Source organism: Salmo trutta, chromosome 18 (genome assembly GCF_901001165.1).
Source record: "Salmo trutta chromosome 18, fSalTru1.1, whole genome shotgun sequence".
Classification (NCBI taxonomy): Eukaryota; Metazoa; Chordata; class Actinopteri; order Salmoniformes; family Salmonidae; genus Salmo; species Salmo trutta.
The window spans coordinates 23,608,382-23,625,879 of NC_042974.1; the positions used below are offsets into that span (position 1 = coordinate 23,608,382).

Genomic DNA, 17,498 nt, shown 5'->3' on the forward strand with positions numbered 1-17,498 from the left:
TTTGCGACTGGATAATCCCTGTCGTTTCTCCTGATTGAACTTTTATGGGGGGGGGGGGGGGGTAGCAGGTAATAATGTCATTTATTTGGAACCGTTTTCCCGTATGTGGGTGGCAGAAATATTCACACTCCATCATATTGTTGCACTGTGCGCAACCTCTGCATTTATAGCTACCATTCCGAAGAGGGCGTAAAAGAGCCTGGCTGATTTTCTTTTTTTTCAGTTGGCATGGAGCCATTTATCGCGTAAATTGCGACCTCTCCTATATACAATTAGTGGTGGATTCTTAAATTCAGCTGGCAAAGCTGGGTCCGATGATAAAACATGCCAGTGTTTCTTGACAACATCTCCCACTTTTCGAGAGTTCAACGTATATGTGGTGGTGAACATCACAGAGTGTTCTTTAGCTCTAGTGGGTCTTTTTTGTAGCAGTTCATCTAGTGTCCCCCCCACCCAATCCCAAACTAAGAGCTTCACCCACACATTGTGAAGAGTAGCCTCTTCTTAGAAACCTATTACGCACCTCCGCTGCTTTTTCTAGATAGTCCTCTGTGGAGTAGCATATCCGGCGCAGAGTGTTTTCCCTCGACTCCAACCACATTCGATGCGTGGAACGGATCTGGGTGGGGCTATGTCTACATAATGGTGCTAATTTAAAAAACTCACGAAAGCTCTGACTAAAGCTTATTAAAGAGCAGTGTGCCGGTTTCTTTTTCCCCTCAACTTCAACATAATCAAATCACCTCTGCTTAGTCTAATACAGTGACAACTAAAATATATATTTTTTAAAAACCAATTTGCTCCAATTAGAAAAACATGTTAACTCACCCTACTTGTAGAGAAACGCCAATGCTATCCTCCTCTCTTTCATGTTGACGAAACGTTCTCGCACTCGGTCATACAGTACACGCTTTTATTTTTTTATGTCCTTGGCTACCTAGCTAAAATCCTTCGTCGCTAGCCTAACTTCTATTCATGGGCAACGTTAGCTAGTTACAATTTGTATTTTAGGCCTACATCTAGCTACATATTGAACTTCCAACCTCTCGGGCCAGGGGCACAACAATATATTAATTCATGTTTGGATCAGAATCGCTGTTATAATTATTGGAGAATGATGTAAAAACATAGTCCAAATCCCTATCTCCTCCACGGCTAATTTAGGAACGGGCCAATTTTAGCTAGCTGGCTAGCTAGCCACCGGAAGACAACAACACAACGAGATGTAACAATTCTAAGTTTTTCTGCCAATGACATATGCTCTCAATTGGATTTGATGGGAGTGACGCCAAAATCCAAACTTGCTTCCCTTCACACTTTTTTTTGGGTGCGCCAGGACCATTCAGAGTCGAGCTCGCTCATTTTAGCTCAACTTGATTGGCACATTTGTTATACTTTTTTTGGTCAAGGTAGGCCAGATGCTCGCTGGCTTCTCTTGCCTTCAATGCTACGGACGGCAACAATGTCATACTCGTTTGGACCAGACAGCATCAGACATATGGCCTACACGTAGAGAGACAGAGGGGCGCTGTTTCGCTCGCTCGGATGATTTCTTCTGTGAGATACATTCAGCCTCTTGCGAATTCAAGGAAAATTATGAAACACAGGGACTAAATGTATATTTCTGTAGGTTTTTTCTTCTTCATTTTTGGGGGAAACCTGGTGGCTATTGGCATCCATGCATACAAGCCACCGATTAGCGCTGTATCCCAAGCATGTCTTCAACCCAATTCCTTGATCTGTTAGTCCAACACCTTTTTCCATTGCGCAAGCAGCAAAGGACATGGGCACGTAGCCTCCTGCTTCCTCTCTCCAGAATCTTTAGTCTCTCATGTGATTTAATCAGCAGGCTTCTTTGGTCTGATTGAGGCACCATCCCACCCCTATCAAAGTGCTAACAAATATATGACCCAAATAGCCTATCACATACAAGTGAACATTTACCCAGCAGTATTTACCTTACATCGTATTATTATTATTTTTAAGGGTGAAATCTACATTTTTGTATTTATTTTTCATAATAATCTTCTCACTAACAGGCTGACAATAAAATACCAAGAAGAGATGGTTCAGTGAACAGTAGGCTATTTGGAGGGGCAAAGGAAGTGCAATCTTGTTATGACTCCCTCGAACAGTTATACCACTGTTATAAACTATGGAGCTGCACGTACTGAAAGTAACAGTAAAAAAAAAAGTATTATACCGACTAGCGATATAATAAAACACTTTTGGATAGTATACTCAAGCCGTGCCTCCGCCATGTAGGCTAAACGGTGCATGAGCCATTAATCATCCGTGCTGGTAGGCTACTCTGTTGTACAGCTCTCGCTCAACTCTGCGTAATCCCCGGATGAAGCTGTCATGGCTGCCATTCGCTGAGCTGTCAAGCCTACAAAACAAAGGTAAAAGCCAACCGAAGTCTCGAATTATGTCGTCGTTGTCAATTATATCAGAGTTTTACTCAGCGGTAAATACATTTTGGTTGAGATACATTGATGAGATTAACTTTTTGTCGCGCAATTTTTCTGTGCACTTTGTCACAACCTAAGCTCTTCATGTGTATTTAATTCAAATCAATCAATTGGCAAATCAGCCAGCCGTTCGAAAGCTCACACTTCAGAGAAAATGTTTTACAACGCAGTGAGGTAAAGGTGATGATAAGTGATGGTCGAAGCAAAAATATGAATTGCTTTAAAACAATAAATGAACGCGTTTGTTTGTTACATGTTAATGAACCTTCTCAGTGTGTTTGTTTGCTCAAGTCAAATAGCACAATAGAAATGGCTGACATCTTTGACCTGATGCAAAGTTGACATTCTGTAATATTGTTTTGCGGCCAGCAACCAATTTAGCATATAATATTATCTTCTACTGAGACCTATTGGGATATAATCTGAACAGGTGTGCTTTAGCATATAATCTTTTCTTCGACTGAGATCCATTACAAATGCATTTTTTTTGTCAGATTTGGTGGATTGTTGCAAGTCCTGTGGTCAGTCACATTGAGAAATTTACATGGCACATCATTTGAGTAAAAGATTATGGAGTAAGACATTTCCACTATAGTAAATAGTCTGAAATGTAATTACATTGAATCTGCAACAGGTGGATAAGGTTGGCCCATGCTGTTGGTTATGTTGTGAGAACATGCACTACTCAGGCAATACACCACGCAGGTAGGCAGCAGAGTAGTTTTGAATTTTGAATTTTGTAGGCTACTAGCCTTATAGTGAAGCCTACTGCACTACAAGAGTTTGCACTTATTGACTGTGGTAATAAAACACAGCATAATTCTTGTATAAATGATTACAGATCAGGATCATTTTATCCCCATTTCAAACATACATCCTAATATGGTATTTTCTCAGGTCAGGTCTCTTGTGTGGGCTGTAGACTAGATTCCGAGGGGACATTTGCATATATTTGATGGTTGCCAGTTTATAGACCAGGAAATTGTTAAATTGCTGCAAATGTTTTGTGCTGGGCTAATTAGGCTAATTTGATATCTTCTCTCAAAAATATAAAACCAAGTTAAATCAATATGGTTGACTGTTTATGTTTTTTACAATGAGGTCAGAAGTTCAATGTCTATAATGAATGTCTGGCTTGCAAATCAATTGTTGATTGTTTCTTTTAACTCTGTTACAGAGGCCTGAATTGATATGGATCCAGCGCGCGCTGAATTAGATGTCCCTGCTGGAGGTAATATACAAGTTGTCGATGATGACAGAAACTGGAACAAACGACTCCGTCTCAGGAAAGCTGCCGTTCAGCCCCCAGCCATGCAAAGTAAAGATAAGCATGGGCCAAAGAAGATAACAGAGGACATGGAGAAAAGCACAGAGCAGACGTATTTGAAGAAGACGCCCCTTAAAGCACAAGAGGGTCAACATGTGACAAAGGTTTCTGGGAATGTACTTGGGTTTAGATGCTCTGAATGCAAGGACAGCACAGAATTCAGCCCTAATGACTTACTGAGGCACTTTCAGGAGACTCACCCAGGAAGCCAACCAATCTTTCCTTGTCACATGTGCAGTTTTATTACACATGAATTCTCCCGCCTTAAAGTCCACCAGTTAGGCCACAGAGACACTTTTGTCAGCTGCAACATATGCAATGACAATGTCCAGCACACCCTCTTGCAGCTCACCACACATTTAAACATGCACCACAGCTTGAACGGCCACTACTGTTGTGAGAAGTGCAAGTTCTCCACAAGAGATGTAGGAGCATTTTTGGAGCACCTGTATCTACATAACATTGCGCCGCAAGCAGGTCCTGCTGACCAGGATTTGATGAGACATCTCATGGCCAAAACAGCACAATTCCGCTTCAGTTGCCAGTTCTGTGACTATAAATCTCATCGAAAATATATCATCACAAAGCACATGGCCACCATTCATGGTGAAGAGAAGAGCCAGAAAAACAAGCCGAAAATGAAAGACGTTGGTCCTAAAACAGTAGATAACTCATCTCCAAGACTGAAGCACACAGTGACGAGTACAGTGAGGGAAAATAACTGGATGTCACAAGGCTGTCTTTCTCTGCCAGGGGAAGGATTCCTGGATAAATATTGCAGATTGTCAAATCCAGAGAGGGCTTTGGAGGAGACAAAGCAATTTTTAGAGAAGTCTGTGGCTGCTGAAACAGGTGGGCAGACATGGAACGAAGCTCTTAAGACTGTACTTTCAAATGTGCCCCAAGCCATCACTTCCTTTTCAAACTCAGAAAACTGCTTGATATCCAATGCTGGATTCACAAACACAGACAAAGACCTCACTGTCCTCATGCTCAAAAACAAGATTTCAGTTCCTCCGGATGTCACTACTGAAGCCATTGGTTTCAAAATGGTGGAAGGCAAAAAGCATTTGGTTCTCAAGGTTACACCAGCAGCAAAGCAAGAGACCTCTGACACAACAAAGACGTTATTGTGTGTCACTGAGCAGGAATCAGAGAAGATTGCTTGTCAAACTAGTGCTGGGGACTCCAATGCAAACGGATGCCAATCGAATTCAACTATCCCCCCAAAGACCAGGCCACCCACTTGTCCAGAATCATTCTTGACACAAAATGATGTTGGCACTATTTCAACCCTAAAGTTAGTAGAATTTGATCAAACTCAAGAAAATAGAGAGAACCAGGAAACAAGGGTTGGCCAGGAACACCAGAGACATGACGCAGAACCCAAAGATGTGAATCACTGTGAAGATACGGCAGAGGACATGAAAGTGCCGAAGTTGACAATGGAGAAAAGTGAGAAAAAGCTAAAATCCTTTCCTGAAGCTCTGTGCTCTTCCAAGAATATGGGGGACAAAAAAAGGGGGAGAACGAAAGTGGTCAGCCCTAAAACTGTAGAGAAAAAATCATCACCAGCATTAAAGCTCCTCCTGAAGAAGAACCCAGTTAAGGAAATGCAGTGGATGTCACAAGGTCCTCTTCCGCTGTTAGGAGGAGGTTTGCTGAACAATTACCACAGACTAGAGCACCCACAGAAAACGTTGGAGGAGACGCAGCAATTTCTTAAAAGAGCACTGTCAGCGGAAAATGGCAAAAAGAAACATACCAACTCCAAAGTGGTCAGTAGGTCATCAAAGTCAGAGGGAGGCTTTATTCCAAACCTTGGACATTTCAGCTCCAGAGTTAACAACCTTAGTACCCTCATGGTAAAAAATTCGATTTTAGTTCCTCCCAATTGCACTACAGAGGCCATGGGTTTCAAAATGGTGGATGGCAAAAAGCATTTGGTTCTTAAGGTTACACCATCAGACAAAACAGAGGCATCCTTGCATTCCGTTGAGACAAAGGAAGACAACACTGCATCTGAAAGTTGCACTATGAGCCAGAACAGTTTAGTCTTTGTCTTGAAAAGTCAGCCAAGTTCTAAAATCCCTCCAAGCACTGTAACAAAGAGTAACCTAGAATATCATTTTGAAAATGTGGACCTTCCAAACACTAATGTCAGTTCTGAAAACACAGAAGGAAGGAACAATGGCGTGGATTCTCATGGCCTAGATGGCCAAGATTGTCCAAGGGTAGGCCTACCTCATGTATCTAATGGAGCCAAATCAGATGGAAATGATTTGGACCAGATAACGGAAGAGAAGCCTGACCTGGAAGGGGTTGGAACTACAGAAGCTCAGGTCATCATGGTGTCTCCCTCCCCTATACTCAATTACCTTACTTCCCCACAAGGTAATCAACACTATCTTGCTTAAATTAATTACATTTGATTTGTTAAATGTATTTCCCTTATTTACTTCTGATTACCTGTCATGCATGATTCTGTCCATGCTGCTCTATGTTGTATGATAGACATTATTGTAGCAGTTTACTTCCCTTTTTACTGAACTAATTGTGATTTGTTCTCTTTTTGAATATTTCAACAGGTATAACAAACTGGTCAGAGATTCCAGTCCATACTCCAGATGTTTATTCTCAGGACTTCCCTCCCAATACCACACTAAGAGATGGAGGAAAACAGGAGGTCTTTGACAGGATTTGCCTCTCACCACAGCAAAATAAACAGACAGTCAGAGGAAAGAGGCAGAGCGAACTGTCCACAGAGGACTTTCCTGAGCCCCTCTCAAAAGCCAATAAACCCTCCAGCAAAGTTGTGGAAGAAGAAGAGGCTTCACCAGCAGCGGCGCATCACTGGGAGCCAGGCCCTAGAGATGTGGAGAGGACCCTGAAGCTATTGCCATTAAGTCCCACTCAACTCATTACATGTCCAAGGGGAGACCAGCCTGTTGTAGTGCTAAATCACCCAGACACAGACATTCCCGAGGTTACAAATATCATGGAAACTGTCCACAGGTACAAAGGGGAGGTCCAAAAAGTTCTGCTGTCTCGAAAAACATTGAAGGCCCTTGCAGGCATGGATTGTAATATGTTTAGGGCAAATGCCCCAACGAATACCTCCATCTCTCATCAACGTATGTGGCCTGAGAGCAGAGTGAAAGAGAGATTCATCTTGAAATTGAAGCTGAAAAAGATGAGCAGAAAGAAGTACAAAGTGGTGAATGCAATCTCACACAGCACTGAGCCTCCATTACGATTTAGCTGCTGGTTTTGTGGCCGAGTCTTCAGTGATCAGGAGGTTTGGATTGGACATGGCCAGCGCCATCTGATGGAATCTACTAGAGAGTGGGATAAGCTGGAATGTGAAAAGTCATAATGTAATCTACACTGGATTCAAAGTTGAGAAAGGTGATCCTGCACAAAAGCAATGGACAGAAAATATGAAATTAATTTCACTGTCTTATTAGAGAATAATGTTGATGACAAAATAATAGTGTACAAAATCTATGTAACAACATGAGTTCTTTGAAAATACAGGGCTCTAACACTCAGGTAAAATTTGCATTTCTTTTTTTAATGTTTATTTTTTCATTTGCTCATATCTAAGTATTTCATTTGAAACCCACTTATGTTTCAGTGCTATCATCGTTTTAGATAGGATGCAATCTATTTGTTGTTTCAGTTATGTCTAGCCAATATGCAATGCTAAATAAGTTGATGTAAGTACATTGTCATAGAGACTCTTTCACAGAACACTGTAATAAGGACACGAATGAGCCATACTCCTAAAGCTCTAAACGTGAACATTTAACATTATACGGGTATGTATAGTGTGTGTGGTATGATTATAGGTTTTGGAGGGGATGGCAGGTTTCTTATGTTACTAGGCTTTATCAAAAAAAAATTGAAAAGCTAATTTATTTGACATTTTATTTCTGATTTTCAGATGTACACTGTGTTTTATTCTCCGCCCCTGTTATTGGTCATAGAAAATAGTGAATGTGTTTGGTTTTGTTTGAATGCATACAGGACAGTACGTACCAAAAATATTAATGGTTTCAAATATAGTAGTATCCATGTGTGAGGCACATTTTGTTAAGATATTCCTGCAGGAGTAGTCCAAAGTATTCACCTTTTTATAATTCAACAAAATTCATAGTATGTTATAGGATGACTGATGGCATGTCTGCATATAGCCTAACAATGCTGGTTTTACATGCAAAATATTGTTTTTCTGAAAGAAATTCCTATTGTGACTTGAAATGATCATGTTTTTTAATAGGATTATGAACAGACAGTGAATACTTCTTCCCATTATCTCACTTTATGAAGCTTATGGCAATATTGATATGCATGTTACTGTATGTTTCCTTATGTTCTGACAGTATCCATGACAAGGGCTACTTTTAGTTAGTCAGCCCAGGACCCTTGGTCAAATGGACCCAAATCATAAATACACATAGCACATCTTTCTGACCTTGCACATGTCTGCACACATCTGCATTAGTCAGCCACCATGTATTTTTGCATTTAAACAGAAAATTGTCAGTGTCTCTCCACATCACAATCACAGTGTATCATTGTAATGGCGCGTATGTTCAGCAGCCCCTCTAGGCATCTCTTTCTCTCTCTCTCTCTCTCTGGCATGGATGAATTATAGGACGTACCTGGTTTGGAATAGCATTGAGAAGTCAGGGAAAGAGGTACAATTTTGACTTAAAAAATATTTGTTTTTCTCCAAGTGCCTGACCTTTACACAATGAATATGAATTTATCTTGATACACACCTGGTAGCATTATGTGTTGTACAGATCAATAAATACAAATAGTTTGACAATATATGTGTGATTATTGAATATGTATGTAAGTCAGGTAACACAATTAAGAAAGGAAAGGTATATCAATCATTTTGAGTTAATGAACACAACTAAAGATTAAGGTATAAAATGCAATGCTGCAGACATTTCTTTGTTCTATTGGTGTTGCTTTCCAGCATCATATACCATTCACGCTTACTGTAGTTACTTTCTATTTATAATATTTCTACAATATTTGATTCTTTAAGAATACATAATGGCACTATTCGAGGGGCCATGCTTGGTTGGTGGAAAAGACCCCATAGAATGCAAAATGTTCAACGCAAGTTTGAAAATGTACACACATGAACTATTTTACTGAATTGGCACAGTACTGGTCTCGGAAACACGACCCTAGGCAATAGCAGTGACTAGGGTCTGGTAATCATGACGGACTGACTTAGTACATTTCGAAAAGAGGGGAAAAAATTGTTCCAGGAGGGTCCTCCTCAGACAGGCACCTCTCCCATCAAATCACGATACAAAGTTTGCAGGCAAAACCTTTGCAGTGGTTTTAGTAAAGGTAGTTGATGCAAACTAGCCAATTACCAAATGCACTCATTAAAAATAACCTCTGTGATCTTCATCTTGATAGCTTCTATTTTGTGGCCGGGGGATGTGGGCAACAGGCGGAGAAGGCAGTGATGTAGTTCCTCTATGTCCAACTGACGTTATATTACGTACAGACGTGTTAAGCTGGAGCATTGGTACATTGCCAAAAGCAACCCGTCTGTCTAGAGAGACTAGCACATTACAGTAAGTCAATTTCATTCTGATCTTGCTTGGATAGCCATGGCTGGTGAATGTGACTAGACTAATCCAACTGTTTGTCACAAACCCTGAACAGATGGTCAGTCATTTCAGACTGAGAGCAGCCTCAAATTGCCTGATGACTTGCACACAGGTCTTCCACTAGACGCACTGATTTGGAATGTGACTCCAAGTCCGAACCTTAAATCCCTGATGGTCCATTGGACTAGTTAGTGTCTAGTGAGGCCTAAGGATTCACAGCATAGCACAGTTTGGTAGAGTCCTTGGTGTTACTCTGGCTATCAATCAGTACCAGGGGGTTCCTCTGATGGTTCTCAATGATGTGGGAAACACTGGTGAAACGCTGAGGGAATACAATAAAAGGTGTCAGGCCTATAGGTTAGGAATCAAGCCATCTATATTTCATGGATATCAGAAAATTGTTTTGTAGCCCGTCAAGATGAGATGTTGTCTACCTCCTCTCCTTTCTTCTCCCTTCCAAGTGCGTATTGCTGCGATGCTTGGATGTAGCGCACTGGGATGTTGTAGACTCTACTGTTGTAAAACACCACTAAAGTGTATGGCTGCTGTGTGTCCTGACCAGAGCTCTTCCTTATTAGGAAGGACCCATCCTGAAACAAAGGAGATGCACAGTACAGTCAGCTGGAGCAATCAAAGTCTCGTTTTTATCCTAACACCCGTGATTTAGTTTATTAAAAAATGCAAGTTGATCTTAAGACCGAGATTATAATAAGAGTATGTTTAATTGTCCGTAATTCTTGTGAGTGAGACTCGCCTTATTTGAGCGAACCAAGGCATCCTCAGCTGTCTTACGGTCACAGGTGCTGGCATACCAGGGTTTGTTCAAGATATCTGTCCCCTACAACAACCACACAAATACAGTAACAAGAAAGTGGGTTTAAAGTCAAGTCCATGTGGCTCTAATATGCTTTGCAGTTTTCACAAACTTCAATAGTGTATTCATCCATGCATTGTGCATGCCATCACCAGCATTCTGAGCTACATCGTAGTATGTTATAAATAAAATTGTGACATTTAGGTCAAGTTTTTAATCACCTCTTCAGCATCTTTTAACCCATTTTCATCTGTGGGTACAGTTCCTCTATCAGTTTCTGGGAATTAGAAAACAGTATAATTTTCTTTTTTATTTAAGTACTTATTTAGTGTTGTATAGACACAGCAGAATCCATTCACAGAATAAATATTTGCTGTGTTGTGTCACTGTCAGGGTCGAGGTTATGGTCATCTGCCTGTGGCCGTTTGCGTATCATTTATAATCAACATGACTCTCTCAGACCTGTACTTACTGTGAGAGGTCAACATCTGTGGCAGAGGAATCCTGCAGTAGAGAAAAGAAGAACATTCCGGGATAATTTATATTGGCCTTGACACATGTCGGTTTGTGCTGTCTTGCTAACTCTGCAAGACAGTACACACAGATCTGGGGCCAGGCTATAAAGAGATATCTGCATGGCGCAAAATAGAGAGATTTCTTATGAAGTCATGATGTTTCTTACATGGCACGCTTGTATTCAGAGGGCTGGGGTGTGGCCGTGAGATTCTGGTTAATGTGCCTCGTGGCCAGTGCTGTGCCTGTGGAAAAGCAGATACAGCAAGAGAGTGTGTTACAGTGGTCTACTATTATGCAAGTGGATGACTGCATAAACACTTTCTGGATTTAACAATGTCATTCATTGAATTGTGTGTTTTATGTACTATAATGCATTTCATAGGCATAAAAGGTTATAAAATCAAATCAGTTTAGGAAATCAGTTTAGGAATAGGTAACTACCTTCATTTCCCCCAGATGCAATATCTGGCCTCTGAAAAAAGACAAACATGACCACCCTGCACCATTTCCCATAGAATTTAGAATTTCACACTTTGTTTTTTTCCCAAAATATACTTTTGAGTTTCCCCTACCGTTCTAAAATATGGCTTCAATGGCTTCCTAAAATAGAGAGGATTATGTGAGTTAGGTATAGCCTGAAACCAGACTTTTCCGGTGGTCTTCTAAGTGAACGAGCAGCCAGCAATGAACAGAAAATATGATATATAATTTTAGTGAGTGACACGTACGTCTCTCTGGGCATTGGTTTGGGAAGTGCAGGCAGAGGTTTTTCCCCAGACATTGTACTGCCAGCTAGGAGAACAGAGATGACATACAGTAAATTCACACATATAAAGTAAGTTCTGTTAAGTAACACAGTGTTAAGTTATTTTATGCTCTTTTACAATATTTTAACTTCCATTCATTGTAATGTATGTTGTGTTGTGTCTCATGTACAGTGCCTTCAGAAAGTATTCACACCCCTTGACTTTTTCCACATTTAGTTGTGTTACAAGGTGGGATTAAAATTGATTAAATTGTCATTTTTTGTCAAAGATCTACACAAAATACTCTGTAATGTCAAAATGTAAGAAAAATTCCAAAATTTGTAAAACAAAATATGAAATATAAACACAAATATAACTTCATTACATAAGTTTTCAACCCCCTGAGTCAATACATGCTAGAATCACCTTTGGCAGTGATTACAGCAGTCTTTCTGGGTAAGTCTATAAGAGCTTTGCACACCTGGATTGTACAGTATTTGCACATTATTCTTTTCAAGCTCTGTCAAGTTGGTTGTTGATCATTGCTAGACAGCCATTTTCAAGTCTTGCCATAGATTTTCAAGCCGCTTTGTTTAAAATTCACTGCTCGACTGAGGGACCTTACGTATAATTGTATGTGTGAGGTACAGAGATGAGGTAGTCATTCAAAAACCATGTTAAACACTATTATGCACATAGAGTGAGTCCATGCAACTTACTAATGTTCCATTTTTGTTTTGCATCTGGCAATCCACTAGATGGCATAATTAGCCAGTTGAAGTAACTACCAACATAGTACATCAAATATTTTGGAGGATATGGAATAATGTTCTTTGTTAATAGTTGTCTGTTTTCTTTTAGAATGTATTATTGTCACATTGATGTTCGAAGGTTTAGTCATTTGGCTGATGGTGGTAATATGGATGAAAACATACTTGTGTCTGGATTGCAGACTTCATATTCGTCATCATCTATGGGCTCCTGGATCTGGGTGACAATAACCGAAAAATGGTTCATGATTCCAATGCTGATAATATCCACTCTTTACTGTTCTATTACTATCTCATCAAAGAAAGTATTTGGGGTCAGGTACAAAGTCCAGAGTCTTTTTGGTATAGTAGCACTTACTGGGATGGGATGACAATTCCTTATGTGCATTCTGGAGAAGGAAGAGAACATATGAATTATTCATGTCAGTGTGGCAATGAAACAGAGGAAAACGACCTCATGTTTATTAAATAGTTTATCTTTCAATGGCAATCATGCATAAAATCCATGTTTCCTGGTCTCCAGAAGAGGTTGTAGTCATTGTTAGCACCTTGGGCTGGCTCTAGGGGGCAAACTCTGTGTAGGGACTCTGAGGAGTGTGGAAGGTCTGTAAAAAATAAATGTAAAAAAGCTGTCATTTTTGTGTCTTTTCCAATAAATAGATATTTAGATACTGTATTTCTGTCAGGGGAAATGTTGATCCCATTTGACCCGGTCTGAAAAGTGCTACCATCCCTGAACCAGAACTGACCTGCTCACTGGGGGAGGAGAGTTTTCCTTTAGATGAAAGAGAACATGGGACACATCAAGCATAGTCCTACAGTCATTAACTATACTATTAATTGTAATGTATTAGCCGTTGGTTATCAAACCTACCTCCATGTCAGGAACTTCATACACATCTGAAAAACAAAACAAAAAGACTAAGCCTCAAAATTCTAACTCAGTCGGGCACATTAAGCACAATAAAGGAAACGTGTGGAAATCTGTTGAAATTCAATCAATCCCCCCAAACAATTCCATATATTCAGTGCCTCTGCTGAGATGCAGTTACATACCTGGGCTATTTGAGCGCTCTGGCACAGTCTTGGACATTGAAGGACTGCTCGTTATCAGTTTGCCTCTTCCATGCATCGGACGGTCTGAAGGGAAGTTTACATGTGGATTGTATGTTGACATTAAGGTGTCTTGGTAACATTTGTCTGAAGGTGATTGGCAACAGATAAAAATGTGCAATGGTTTCATGACACCTGTATGTTGAAGATAATATAATTGAGGAACATAGTATACTGTAAATATGGATCATATTTCCAGTGTCTGATTCATTTATTGGGATAGCTTACTAGCAGGTGATTCCTCTGTGGGGTTTATATAGTTGTCTTCATCGTCACTTTCTGGGTTGACGTAGTCTTCCTAAAGACAGCGATCATACAATGTGTCATGAAAAAGTATGAGGCAAATACGGTGTCAATATGCTGTCATAAAGGTATGACAGATAACGCACTGTCATGAAAACAGAAAGCAACAAGAATCATTCTTGTTTTGCCTAACAACTTCACATTACTTCATCATAGTCCTGCTGGTTGGGTTTAGGGGGCAGTGATGGTGACTTTGATGGTTTGGTGGTCTTTGGAGGCCAGATGGGCTTCCTGGGTGAGTGGTGTGGCCTGCTGTGGCAGCTGCCTGGAAAAGAGAAGCAAAAGCAGAAACAGGACATCAGTATTTGCATAACGCTACAACACGTGGTCATTGCGGTGACCGGTGTCTGCCACAGTCCACTGACTACTCCCTGGGCACATACTGGTTGAGTCAACGTTGTTTCCACGTCATTTCAAGTGGTCACTCAGAAATATTATCAGCCGTTTCCTTCATGCATGCAAGCATGTCAAATATGTGATTTATATACAGTAGTCCTCCTACCATGAGCTAAACACAGCTTCTACATGAAATAGATACATGTAGATAGAGGATAGAGTAGTCTTGAATAGCCAGACATGGTATTCTTTCATTTGTTACCTAGAAGCTTGGCATGCATGGCTGCATGATGGGTCGATTTGTGTGTGTGTACTGTGTGTGTGTGTGTGTGTGTGTGTGTGTGTGTGTGTGTGTGTGTGTGTGTGTGTGTGTGTGTGTGTGTGTGTGTGTGTGTGTGTGTTGTGAGCGTGTGTGTGTGTGTGTGTGTGCGTGTGTGTGTGTGTGTGTGTGTGTGTGTGTGTGTGTGTGTGTGTGTGTGTGTGTGTGTGAGCGTGTGTGTGTGTGTGTGTGTGTGTGTGTGCGTGTGTGTGTACTGTGTGTGTGTGTGTACTGTGTGTGTGTGTGTGTGTGTGTGTGTGTGTGTGTGTGTGTGTGTGTGTGTGAGCGTGTGTGTGTGTGTGTGTGTGTGTGTGTGCGTGTGTGTGTGTGCGTGCGTGCGTGTGTGTGTGTGTGTGTTAGAGAGAGAGTAAGGAAAGGGAAAAGGGGATACCTACTGAATGCATTCAACTGAAATGTGTCTTGCACATTTAAAGTAGTAGTTTTGTGTGGTTGTGCGTGTGTGTGAGTGCCTGCGTGTGTGCATGCCGGCATGGATGCGTACGTGTGTGTGTGTGTGTGTGTGGCAGAGTGGACGAGTTCTCACCTATGTAGTCCCCCCTGGGAAAGGAGGCAGACGAAGTTGAGGTGAAGACTCTCTGACAGGGAGGAGTCTCATAGCTGTCATCCTTCTCCTCTTGAGGGACCTCATAAGTGTCACTGTCCTGCAACATCATGATATCGTTAAGATGCTCAGTCCCACCTCTTTGGTCGATGTAAAGTGTAAACACTGTACAGCTGCTGACATTAGTCAAACGTCTGTGGGAGCACTGTCAGATGCAAGTTTATATTAGAAGCATTTCTGTAATATTTTAGTGTTTTAGAATCAATATAGCATGTGGATTGAACTCACAAACTCTTTTTCAGACCGCTGTTCTTCTTTCACGTCATTACCTGTAAAGATAAATATTAAATAAGGGCCCCACAGTATGAGATGCAAAGTCATTGGATATTACAGCATTGGGAAGACATGCATCGTAGCTTCTGAAATCATATTCTGAACATATTGCTGCAAAAATATTGCTGACCATTGTCCCCAAAAACAAACTATTGTTACTATTATATACACTAGTTCAAGGGCCACATTGTGAGACATGTAGATAGGTCTTACCTTGATAGTCTCTTACAGGTAGTTTTGGAGATGACTTGTTTTGAAATCTACAGTACAGACAGACCAGTTAGGAGTAAAAGCCAATGTTTTAGAAACAAGAATGGACTATTTTTTAGACATTCAACTTTGGGCCTGAAGAGTGATTGTACACATTAATGTTACTCCTCCCAGTTCTGTGTAGTATCACCTGCTCATTCTGAAACCTATGCCATTTCTTCATTATCTATTACTGAATACTTTAATTCTACAGCATGTTTACATATACAGGTGTGATCCAGCGGCTCATTTTCAAGGAGGGAAAGAGAGAGAGTAAAGCCAGCTGTCTGTACATGTTTCTCTGTTTGCCTATTTTCAGATTGAAGAAAGAGGAATAGACACTTATCACCAAGGTTACTGTAGTAAACTAAAACTGAAACTAAAACTAATCATGAAAAAACGATTTAGTAAACTGAAATAAAATAATGAACAAACCTGTAAAAAAAAAACTGTACTGAAACTATTATCTTGGGGGTTAATGCGGCCAGGCGACTGCGATGTTTCAAACAGGCATAGCTTGTGCTTTACTATCACTAGCTATCACTAGTTAACGTGCAAAAAAATATTCTTGGTAGCTAATTTGATTCTTCTTGCAAAAGTTAAAAAGCATTGGATTGGGTTAAACATGGGCGAGATACATTTCCAGCAAATTTTTGTCTCGGGGCTATTCCCTTTAAATCCAAGTCACATTGAAATGTACTTTAGAATTTCAACCAACCCCCCCCCCCCCCCCCCTCTTGTCCCTAACACTAAACCTAAAACTGAAACTAAATAATATAAAACCAAACCAAAATATGACATATATTTTTATACAACTAAAAATAAATGAAAAAACGAGTTAAAAACCTTTAATAACCTTGTTTATCACCACAAAAAAACATTGAAGAAATTATACCATGTGAGTGCACTGCACTCTCAGCTGAACTGAGCTGTATTTCCAATGCCATACTGTTCTCTGTTCTTGTTCCCACATATAGAGATGCTGGAATCTCATTCCCCTCATATACTGCGTTTCAGATAAATGCCAACCTCTACCTCGTCAGTGTAGTGTATAACTCAATATAAGGAACTTGGGGCACAACTGGTGTCCTTGCGAACTTGTGGGTAACAGAGAGTAGTGTTAAGCAATGCTCTCTGTTTATGGAGTGTCAAACATTTATTTTGATCAACTGACCTTCTCAGCCTGTTTAGGATACTGCCATCATTCTTCTTGATATCCTGGACCATCTTCTGAAGCTGGCTGGAAGACACGTTTAAAGATTCTCATTAAAGGTATCATATTCAACAAAAATCATGCAGTGTTCATAAACGTAATACAGTACATAACTGTTAATACCATTTGGAGACAATAACACATGACAGACAAAATGTTACAGCATACACATACAGTACATTCGGAAAGTATTCAGACCCCTTCCCTTTTTCCACATTTTGTTACGTTACAGCCTTATTCTTAAATGGATTAAATACATTTTTTCCCTCAATAATCTACACATAATACCCCATAATGACAAAGCGAAAACCGATTTTTAGACATGTTTGCAAATGTATTAAACTTAAAAAACAGAAATACCTTATTTACACAATTATTCAGACCCTTTACTATGAGACTTGAAATTGAGCTGTGGTGCATCCTGTTTCCATGATCATCCTTGAGATGTTTCTACAACTTGATTGGAGTCCACCTGTGGTAAATTCAATTGATTGGACATGATTTGGAAAGGTACACACCTGTCTATATTAGGTCCCCAGTTGACAGTGCATGTCAGAGCAAAAACTAAGCCATGAGGTCGAAGGAATTGTCCTTAGAGCTCCGAGACAGAATTGTGTCGAGGCACAGATCTGGGGAAGGGTACCAAAAAATGTCTGCAGCATTGGAGGTCCCCAAGAACACAGTGGCCTCCATCATTATTGTGGCCTAGCCTCAAGTGGCCTACCCTCCATACAATGACGGGTAGGCCGCCATTGTAAATAAGAATTTGTTCTTAACT

At 40.4% G+C, this 17,498-nt stretch overlaps 2 protein-coding genes across 3 annotated transcripts in view; one reads left to right on the forward strand and one right to left on the reverse strand.

The window, feature by feature from the left end:
• Nucleotides 1–1,884: 1,884 nt before the first annotated feature.
• On the forward strand, nucleotides 1,885–8,635 carry LOC115153045 (zinc finger protein 518A-like). The gene is made up of 3 exons (XM_029698075.1): nucleotides 1,885–2,402; nucleotides 3,649–6,192; nucleotides 6,387–8,635. Exons 2-3 carry the CDS (start codon nucleotides 3,663–3,665, stop codon nucleotides 7,172–7,174), a joined length of 3,318 nt encoding a protein of 1,105 aa, XP_029553935.1. The 5' UTR covers nucleotides 1,885–2,402; nucleotides 3,649–3,662; the 3' UTR covers nucleotides 7,175–8,635.
• The window catches only part of LOC115153046 (B-cell linker protein), a 12,799-nt gene continuing 3,356 nt past the window's right edge, over nucleotides 8,056–17,498 (reverse strand). For both annotated transcript variants that reach the window (XM_029698077.1, XM_029698076.1), the window contains exons 2-22: nucleotides 16,682–16,747; nucleotides 15,472–15,518; nucleotides 15,214–15,254; nucleotides 14,908–15,025; nucleotides 13,855–13,973; nucleotides 13,634–13,703; nucleotides 13,349–13,432; nucleotides 13,167–13,192; nucleotides 13,042–13,067; nucleotides 12,841–12,897; nucleotides 12,651–12,681; nucleotides 12,458–12,509; nucleotides 11,505–11,568; nucleotides 11,349–11,376; nucleotides 11,218–11,248; nucleotides 10,943–11,018; nucleotides 10,733–10,764; nucleotides 10,482–10,537; nucleotides 10,201–10,284; nucleotides 9,881–10,036; nucleotides 8,056–9,768 (exon numbers count right to left, since the gene is read on the reverse strand). In XM_029698077.1, coding sequence (XP_029553937.1) covers nucleotides 9,652–9,768; nucleotides 9,881–10,036; nucleotides 10,201–10,284; nucleotides 10,482–10,537; nucleotides 10,733–10,764; nucleotides 10,943–11,018; nucleotides 11,218–11,248; nucleotides 11,349–11,376; nucleotides 11,505–11,568; nucleotides 12,458–12,509; nucleotides 12,651–12,681; nucleotides 12,841–12,897; nucleotides 13,042–13,067; nucleotides 13,167–13,192; nucleotides 13,349–13,432; nucleotides 13,634–13,703; nucleotides 13,855–13,973; nucleotides 14,908–15,025; nucleotides 15,214–15,254; nucleotides 15,472–15,518; nucleotides 16,682–16,747 — 1,381 coding nt within the window. In that variant the 3' untranslated portion in view covers nucleotides 8,056–9,651. The remainder of the gene's footprint in view (nucleotides 9,769–9,880; nucleotides 10,037–10,200; nucleotides 10,285–10,481; nucleotides 10,538–10,732; nucleotides 10,765–10,942; nucleotides 11,019–11,217; nucleotides 11,249–11,348; nucleotides 11,377–11,504; nucleotides 11,569–12,457; nucleotides 12,510–12,650; nucleotides 12,682–12,840; nucleotides 12,898–13,041; nucleotides 13,068–13,166; nucleotides 13,193–13,348; nucleotides 13,433–13,633; nucleotides 13,704–13,854; nucleotides 13,974–14,907; nucleotides 15,026–15,213; nucleotides 15,255–15,471; nucleotides 15,519–16,681; nucleotides 16,748–17,498) is intronic.

Bases quoted from the DNA above. Each gene is read 5' to 3' on its own strand.
- LOC115153045 (XM_029698075.1), top strand. From the start codon at position 3,663: ATGGATCCAGCGCGCGCTGAATTAGATGTCCCTGCTGGAGGTAATATA. The intron at 6,193-6,386 runs GTAATCAACACT...ATATTTCAACAG, and splicing joins TTACCTTACTTCCCCACAAG to GTATAACAAACTGGTCAGAG.